At 43.0% G+C, this 9,500-nt stretch overlaps 2 protein-coding genes across 2 annotated transcripts; one reads left to right on the top strand and one right to left on the bottom strand.

The window, feature by feature from the left end:
• Positions 1-1,573: 1,573 nt before the first annotated feature.
• On the top strand, positions 1,574-3,378 carry LOC107204302 (histone H3). Its single transcript, XM_015627184.3, has one exon. It carries the CDS (start codon positions 1,597-1,599, stop codon positions 2,005-2,007), a length of 411 nt encoding a protein of 136 aa, XP_015482670.1. The 5' UTR covers positions 1,574-1,596; the 3' UTR covers positions 2,008-3,378.
• Positions 3,379-5,985: 2,607 nt separating this feature from the next.
• LOC107204306 (histone H3-like) lies at positions 5,986-8,184 on the bottom strand. Its single transcript, XM_015627188.3, has 2 exons — positions 7,851-8,184; positions 5,986-6,524 (listed from the first exon to the last, which is right to left on the bottom strand). Exons 1-2 carry the CDS (start codon positions 8,141-8,143, stop codon positions 6,062-6,064), a joined length of 756 nt encoding a protein of 251 aa, XP_015482674.1. The 5' UTR covers positions 8,144-8,184; the 3' UTR covers positions 5,986-6,061.
• Positions 8,185-9,500: the final 1,316 nt, after the last annotated feature.

The following is a 9,500-nucleotide window of genomic DNA, read 5'->3' as shown; positions in this document are numbered from 1 at the left end:
TAAAAGAGCTGTATTACAATTTTATGAGCGTCAGAACGGAGACAACCATGACACCATTTTATTATCGTTCTAAAACGTTCAGTGTAATGCTACTAAGTCTTTGAGTGCTTCCCAATGTGTAACTGCTGTTGGCAGAAAATTCATGTTTGCTATAGATGATTTCTTTTGTGTTTCAAATTCTCTCAAAACTATCACTTCAACTCCTCTGTAATAAAAATGATTTTTTGAATGTTTGCTGGTTTAAACATTAAACATTTAAACAAGTAAAATGCGATTCTATGTCTTGATTTTTCTATTTTGCCTTTAACTGGATATAGAGAAATTTGGACAAATTTTCTCGACTAGGAGGAAACCGGAACATGGCTCTGAGATGAATTCTTTTTTTCTGGTATTTCAATTTCGCCCCCTTCATTTTCTTGTCTAGGATTTATTTTCTTTTAAAATAATAGTAAAACTAATACGGTTTTCTAGTGATCATTTGAGGAGAGGGATGGGGAGGGGGGGAAGGGAAGGGCTAGGTGGGAACTAGACAATAAAAGCAAATAATAACTCGAGAGCAACATTAAAAAAATGTATAGAAAGCCTTGTGTTAACATTTTTTTCATGATCACATACAAAGAGCACTGTAGTCTGGGGCTCACTTCAAGAAAATTTTTCTTGTAATTCGCAACTGCAACGAAAAAAACTGATTTCAACTTTATATAAAAACCATTGAAAATCACTTGGCACTTGTAAGCAATGATATCAAATATATGCGGTCACGTCTGGTTTTCTCACTTCTTGCGTAGGGACAATTAAATAGGAGACTAATATAATCTTTTGCAATTATTTTCACCATAAAATAAAAATGGCCTAAGTATTATCATCATAATCACAATGTTCCTGATGGTATGTAAAGCTTTTCATTCAGAATATCCTAGTGAAATTAAACATGAAAATATGTGAAAATAGTACCTCAAAAACTTAATCATGACAGCCTCGTACTTATCATAGCTACGAACTTGTGTTACTGGATTTTTGGAGCGCCTTTGTTTCAAGGTACCAACCCATCTGTCCTTTGTGTCTCAGGGAATAACGTGCCTAGTCACGTCAGGAGCTTTGTACGGAGCTGAAAAAACCTTTTCCTTCTTTTGTAACCAGCCTATCACTTAAAAAAAGCAAACCGAAACAATTGTGGACACAAAGAAAAAAACCAGGTGCAAGTAACTGCTGAATTGTACCTTCTGCGCTGTTTACAATCTGTCAGGAGGCTGGCAGGGACGTAGAGCCGGAGAAGCAGGAGGGTTACGAGCGCTGTGTCCGGAGCACCCGGCCCGCCCCGGGCCCGGGAGCGATCGGAGCGGAGCCGAGCGGCTCCGGCACAGCTTCAGCTGCCCCGGGTCCGGCTGGCATCCCACGGCAGCCAATCAGAGTGCGCGAATTCGGACCAATCAGAGCACGTAGATTCTGACCAATCAGAGCGCGCGGCTTGCGGGCCAATCAGAGCGCGCGGCTTCCGGGCCAATCAGAGACGCGGCAGCTCTTTAAATATCGGCGGTTCAGCCAGCGCTGCGCTCATTTCTTTCTTTTTCTCTCGGGTTTTTTTCCTGGTTTGCTATGGCGCGCACGAAGCAGACAGCGCGTAAGTCGACGGGCGGGAAGGCGCCCCGCAAGCAGCTGGCCACCAAGGCTGCCCGCAAGAGCGCGCCGGCCACGGGCGGCGTCAAGAAGCCGCACCGCTACCGGCCCGGCACGGTGGCGCTGCGCGAGATCCGGCGCTACCAGAAGTCCACGGAGCTGCTGATCCGCAAGCTGCCCTTCCAGCGCCTGGTGCGCGAGATCGCGCAGGACTTTAAGACGGACCTGCGCTTCCAGAGCTCGGCCGTCATGGCGCTGCAGGAGGCCAGCGAGGCTTACCTGGTGGGGCTCTTCGAGGACACCAACCTGTGCGCCATCCACGCCAAGCGCGTCACCATCATGCCCAAGGACATCCAGCTGGCCCGCCGCATCCGCGGAGAGCGCGCCTGAGGAGTCTCCGACCTCAGGGCCACTCCAAGGGGTCCTGAATTATTTTGCCCACACCCTAAAGGCTCTTTTAAGAGCCACTACATTGCACAAGAGAGTTGAAACACACAGCCTTTCCTGCGCTTTCTTACAATACAGTGATTCTAAAGTTCTTCCCAGATTATTTCAATTCTAGCATAAGCATACTAATAATTTCAATAGTTTACCTGTTTTCAATAGCTTCTTTCTCGTTTAGGCTGTGTTATGTGCTGTTTTAGTGAGGTGTTTGCTAAAACCCATTGAACCACAGAATAAGTAAATGCACAGAGCAAGTGAATGTTCAGATACGCAAATGAAGAACTGCACTACTAGGGCAGACAGCCCACGCTTAACCCCACCCCTTTCCCTCCCCCCACCCATAATTTGATACTTTTTGTGAAATAGGCTACTTCGACTAGCCCCTGTTTTATTTTAAAGCATTGTGGGATGTATAACTGAGTATTGGAAGAAAAACATCAAGCTTCACCGCTTTTTATTGACTATTGCATTCTATAATTGCTTTTGCTGTGGTGTACTCTTGAAATTGTAACTGGATATCTCAGAGCCCTACCTCTACCACGGGACTTAAATAGAAGTGCTGAAATTATAAACTTTATGATAGGATTGAAAATTGAAAAATTCAATATTTTAGTCTAATTGAATTAATTTTTTTCCTTTTCTTTTGGTAGTATGTGTTTCTGTGTGAGTGTTATGACTGAGGACAGGCTGGAGAAGATGACCAAGGAGAACCTGGGAGGGCAAAGAGAATCCAGTGGTTGTTTCTGATAGGCCACCTCTCTTCTATTGTCCCAATTCATGGAGATCACTGGCACAGAGGAAGTTCTGTGGCTTCTGTTTGGGACCAGATCAGCAGAAGAAAAGAAAGTGGCTCTGAAGACTTGACAGATTTAGCCAATGGGAGACCCATAGGAAATAGGATTATATTATTTTGAGCATTAAAGATAAGTGTTTTGTATCTGATGACAAGAAAAGTGAGTCAGGAGAGAAACATGCACAGGGAGATCAAAGGCCAGCACTTAGCAAAATTTAGTTAATTCAATAAAATTTTGAAGTCAGGAAATTACATTTGGCCTTTAGTTCAATTTTTGGTTGTGCCAAGTCTTAGAGTCTGGCACTCTTTTAGTAGTTTAGAGAGGTCATGTTTTCTACAAATTCACAAATAAAGCACTGAGACTTCTATTGATTTTGCTTCTTTGCTCTCACAATGTATTTTCTTCTGTCCCTGACAATGTACTGTCCAAAACCCTTCTGTAAATGTTATCAGCCAAATTGTTCAGAAATTAAAATTCAATTATTTGAGTATAACATGTTGGGAGCCCAGAAAGGGATTTCATATGGTATTTTTCTGCAACAATACACAAGGTAAACATGGTATATACAAGAAATATTAATAGCATAGGGATGTATGCACAAAAGCTATATAAACACATATTTAAATGTTATATAACTGTATACACACTTTCATGTGCTCTTCTTCCATTCCCAAATTTCAATTATTTCAGATCCATCCATCTCTTTCTCACTCCCCTCTGCCTCAGCACCATCTGGCATGTTTTCCTGCAGTTCAATATTATATGGTGTATTAAATAATAGAAAGTGTTTCACAGTGGGTACTAGATGATCACTCTAACTCTCTTTTAGTTGAAATGGTTCTATTATCTTTTATTCTTTTGTTTGTACATTACCACTTGTAGAGTAAGGGGTGAGAATTTATACAGTGGTAGTGCTCCTGCTGGAAGAGTACAGAGACTGTGCCTAAGTGCAATTTAAAAGGAACTGCATTATTACAATATTAAAATTAACAATATGTCTGCCTACTCTTTAAAACTTCAGTACCTCCCATCCTGACACTACTTGTTGATACACACTTGCAATTTATTTCTGACTTAATGTTCCTAACTGGGCCCAAATTTGAGGTTAGCAAAGGTTAAAAAGGCTAAAACCTTAGAAGTGTTACAATTGTAAATAAAGAGGCAGGGGTCACTGGTGACTGCTTATTGTGCACGCCCAGGCTCTATAAAGAGCCTGCCCTGATAGGAGTCTGTGGAATCTGCTCTCAAAAGCAAATCAGGAAATTCTTCATTATGACTGACAAGTTTTTTATATCTTCTCTTTGTTCTCAGGTTGCAAACCAGTGACATCCAGTAAAATTGCTAAAAGGGGCTGGGTAGGATCTTACAGTGTTGACATGGTGCTACTTGTTAGAAATAATACAGCGTTTCTCTACTAGTTTATATTTCCTAGTTAGTGTTAAACTAAGAGTTTAACACTAACTAAACTAGTGTTTAAACTAACTAAATTATTGTTAATGCTCTATTAAAACTGAAGCAGAAGGAAGAAACAAAGATTGAGGTTATCCTTTTATTTATTCCTTTCTCTGACTTTTAAGAGAACATGGAATTTTTATGGCCTACTAAAATATTTCCTTCTCTCTCCAGGCTATTAGTCCAAAGTTTCTTATAAAATTGTGCTGCTTAATCAAGACAAGGAGAAATCTTCATCCATGCTACAAGATACAACTTTCCTTCCATTCCAACCTTGTTCCAAAAACCAAATCATGATGCCAATAAAATCATTCAGGGGCCATTATGTGGGAGGAATTAAAAAAGAAGGGAGGAAACAGATGAACAGCAGAACCCCCCCAAAGAAATCTTTATTCTGTCTGACTGGTACACTCAGCAAATCTTTCTGCTTTCTTTTCCCAGCCCCCCAAGAGCTTTCTCTGACAGATGGGGTCTGTAGTTCTGTAGTGCAGCATCTCTAAGCAGGCAAATAATGCCCAAAATGACAACAGGGGGACACTTTGTCTTCTAGCAGCAGCCTTCAAGCGCTCTCCAGTCCTCAGGACTGTTGCACCCCAAGTACCAGATGTGAATTTTAGCAGCTGGAGAGAAGAAAGGGAAATTGTTCCAAAAATAACTGGAGAAACAACAGCTACTAATGAATCTGAGGTTTAATTTTTAACTTCCTATTTTGATTCTCAGACTCTTGTTAGAATGTCCTTGTTTCATAGTAAGAATTCAAACAAAGGTGGGTCCTTAGAAGGCTGAAAACTGCAGTTGTTTGTACCTGTCCTTCCAGAAAATCATAAAGAATCCTAAAGAACTGGCTGGAGAAATGATAACTCAGAATATATCAGATATGGAGATCACTAACAGAGAAATACAAATTCAAAGACAAATACTTTTACTTCCACTAGTGCAAGAATAAATTTTTGCTCCATGATTTTTATAGAACCTATTGAAAATATCCATCCCTTCCACAAAAAAAAAATACCAAAACCAACAAACAAATAAAACAAAAAAAAAACCACCTACAATAAAAACCCCCCAAAAAACCACAAACCCAAAAATGCACAATCTTTTTCCCCCAAGTTTTGTATTATTACGGTAACAAATCTGGAAAAGCTTGGTAAGTTATTCCTGTCTACAGTACTTTTCAATCAGTTTCTTGGCCATTACAATTACTTTTCTGTGCTGCAAGAAGCCTTATGGACCCTGTGCCATCACTATGTACCTCCGATGTTTTGAGACCAAGTATAAGAATATATATCAAACCTGAGATAATCAGAACTGATTTGAGATGGATATTCTTGTCCCTGGTGTTAAGAACTGTCAAAGCAAGGCAGAAGCCCCTCTTAAGGCCATTTGTGTCAGCCCGGTTTGACACTAACACAGGAAGTTTCTGCTCTGCCTTGAACCAGCCAGCCTGGGCTTAAAGTGCAGATTTCCTCCAGACACTGGAATGTCCCTGTCAGCCCCCTCCATCCCTTTTTCCCTCAGAGCTGTGTCACATCCATCAGTCACAGGGATATAAACCCCTCCATCCTGCCTGACGCGCCTAAATCACCCTCCTTTAAGATTCATCTCCTCCCCTCATCTAGTGTTAAGTTACTTCGCTATTTTCCAAAACACGGGTGAATTTGAGAAATTTTAAGCAGTGCTACAGCTCTTTTTATTGTACACGTAGTGGCTCTTAAAAGAGCCTTTGGGTCTAGAGGTCTGCGGCAGGGGACTCTTTATGCGCGCTCTCCGCGGATGCGGCGGGCCAGCTGGATGTCCTTGGGCATGATGGTGACGCGCTTGGCGTGGATGGCGCACAGGTTGGTGTCCTCGAAGAGCCCCACCAGGTAAGCCTCGCTGGCCTCCTGCAGCGCCATGACGGCCGAGCTCTGGAAGCGCAGGTCCGTCTTGAAGTCCTGCGCGATCTCGCGCACCAGGCGCTGGAAGGGCAGCTTGCGGATCAGCAGCTCCGTGGACTTCTGGTAGCGCCGGATCTCGCGCAGCGCCACCGTGCCGGGCCGGTAGCGGTGCGGCTTCTTGACGCCGCCCGTGGCCGGCGCGCTCTTGCGGGCAGCCTTGGTGGCCAGCTGCTTGCGGGGCGCCTTCCCGCCCGTCGACTTACGCGCCGTCTGCTTCGTGCGCGCCATGGCCAAGGAAAGGCACAGAAACCGCGAAGCCGGGGAGAACAAATGAGAACAGCTGGCAGCCACGGCCCCATTTATAGGCTGTTCCCGCTCCTTCATTGGCTGCCAGAAACGCGCCGCTCCTATTGGTTGATTTAAAGCAGGAGAAGCCCGCCAGAAAAGCGCGCGCTTTCACTAACGGCTGCTCCCGCTCAGCCCCCGTCCCAGCCCCCCCCGGTCTCGGCCCCGCCGCTTTTGTTCTATGGGTGGTCTCTCTCTTTTCAGTTTTTACAGCCTCCTTGAAAAATCAGATCCTTACGAAAAAAAGGTTCAAACTGAAAATGTGAAATTGCAAATTATGCCGGGCTGAATGCGGAGGAAATTTATGCTTTTCTCCGTTTTTTTTTTTTTAATTTTTTTTTTTCCTAAATTGGAGCAATAACGATATTTTAGGGGTTGGATTTTCGTTACTATGGGGTGCATGAGGTTGTGTATTGTGAGGGAGTTTTGGTGGGAAAGGCTGGGTTCCATTTAGTGTAACTTTCATCTGGTAAGGTAAATGCTTTGGTATCAAAATTAATTGCAAATTAAAGTTTTCTAATCCAAGAGAGAGTGTTTTCAAACGACTGAATCTTTCAGCATTGCGAAGTTTCTTGAGGCTGTCGCTGAAGTACAGCAAGGCTGTAATTCAAGGTGAATTTTCTATTTTCCTCGCTCTACATGTGCAATATTTCCCTATCGGGTGAGCTGCCTTTGGAGCCCGATCACAGAAGGGCTTTCAGGTGAAGGGGAGGAACAGACACCGGGTGCAGAGAAAACCTCCGGCACCCCAAATTTAGAAAATTTATTTCCTAACCTTAAACACAGAAGAATCACAAATAATAGGCCATTTCCTACACACCACATTCAGAGAACAACGGGGATCACTTATTTAGAAGGGACGTAGGGAGCTGATACCTCTCACAGTGCATTGCAAAAGACATTAATTTAAATATAAATAGGTATCTCCTTGTACTGTTTACACAATGAGGGGGAAAATCCCCCCACATAAGAGAACCCCGCAGGGAACAGATGCCTTTAGGCCTCTAACACTAAGTAGGAAACTACATTTTGGATTGTTTTACTATTTTTTTAGCTAAGCACTTTGTATAAAACGCTTAGTTATCAGCAACACTTCATGTTTCATGTCTTTAACCAAAATGGCTTTTAACGTGTTAAGAGTGAGATTTACTGAACAGTGAGGGAGAAAATAATTTTGCATTTAAAGTTGTAGGAGATAACGTTATTCTTTGAAGCAACACAGCTCTTTTAAAGGAGTAAGTGTGCGGCTCTTAAAAGAGCCTTTGGGTTCTTGTCGAGATGGTCTGGTACGAGCACAAGACTTTAGCCGCCGAAGCCGTACAGAGTGCGGCCCTGGCGCTTGAGGGCGTAGACCACGTCCATGGCGGTGACCGTCTTCCTCTTGGCGTGCTCCGTGTAGGTGACGGCGTCGCGGATCACGTTCTCCAGGAACACCTTGAGCACGCCGCGCGTCTCCTCGTAGATGAGCCCCGAGATGCGCTTGACGCCGCCGCGCCGAGCCAGGCGGCGGATGGCCGGCTTGGTGATGCCCTGGATGTTGTCGCGGAGCACCTTGCGGTGCCGCTTGGCGCCTCCCTTGCCGAGCCCCTTGCCGCCCTTGCCCCTACCAGACATGATGGAACTGCTGCTGCTGGTGCCGCTGCCGCTCTGAGGGAGCGCCGCCCCTGCCTCTGCCTTTATGCGCTGCGGTCCGACCTGGTTGAGAACTGCACAGCGGACTTGGGGGGGTGGGGGGGGTGTTCCCGCCATTTCCCCTGCGCGCGTCACCGGCGGTGAAACCTCGTTGGCCGCTCCCGCCAGGGTACTGGAAAGTCCGGCAAGTAAAACAGGAATAAACATCCCCCGCGCAAAAAATGCCAGCGATGGTCGTGTTATACAGTTGGAAAGCTTTGCCTGCCCTCCCCTCAGATTTGTATAAACCCTTTGCGTTTGTGCGCCTACTGTATTTTGTTGCACTGGCAGGGGTTGTTGTAAATGTTTTCAAATTCCCATAATTTTCATTCTGATATTCGTTAATAGTTTCGTTTAATTTGTATTCAAAGTGATATAAATGCTGTTTCAGAATTTTTAATGATTTCAGATCTCTTAAAAACTCTTAAATAAGTTTTCACAAAATTTAATTTTGTTGGTTTCTTTATTTTGATTTCTACCTCCCATTTCTTAAACATTCCAATTTCACATTAGCAACTTTTTGTCTGTAAATACATATTGACAAGAAGGTGGAATATAATCTTCTTTATATTATTAAAGTTATATTATTTTGTGACTTCTGCTAATTTTGCTCATTTTGAGTTACTGCAGTGGGGTAATTTTAGGGTTTCTTTTACAAAATGAGCTTTATTATAACTACGCACTGAAGTTTCTGCTCCTTCATTAGGAAAAAAAAAAATCACTGCTTTTCACTCTAGATTAAGCTTTTCAATTTCCCTTCCCTTCCCATTCTGGAAACAAAAGATATTCTGAATTATCTGTTGTGTAAGTCAGGAGTGGTCTTTGTTTTAGGATGTTCCAAATATCATCATGTGAAAACATCCTGAACTTGTACAACTGAAATCTTATAGGTAAAAAAAAATAATTTTCCCTTGTCCTTTTATGTATGAAGGGCAAACATAATTTCTATGTACTCTTCTAAAGTGTTAAATTTTAAAAAAGTCATCCATTATATGCTACTAGTACCTCAGGGTTTGAATTTGTGTCAACATTAATAAAAAATAATATTGCCAGACATTGTGTTTTAAGAATATATATGAATAAAATTCTGGAAATACATTTGTACTTTTAAACTAATGGTTTTGAATTTTATGTAAACATCGAATAAGTTTTCATATTCATTTTTTTCCACCCACTGGCAGCTGGTGCTTCCTTTCCTCCTCAAAATATTCTCTGTCACTCTCAAAGGAAGAACAGAAATGCAGTGTGACCTCTGTGAGTGAGACAGGTACAGATCCCTCTTTTGCACTGTGTTCATGCT

This window comes from Parus major, chromosome 1A (genome assembly GCF_001522545.3).
Source record: "Parus major isolate Abel chromosome 1A, Parus_major1.1, whole genome shotgun sequence".
NCBI classification, from domain to species: Eukaryota; Metazoa; Chordata; class Aves; order Passeriformes; family Paridae; genus Parus; species Parus major.
This window is presented reverse-complemented; position numbering and strand designations above follow the sequence as displayed.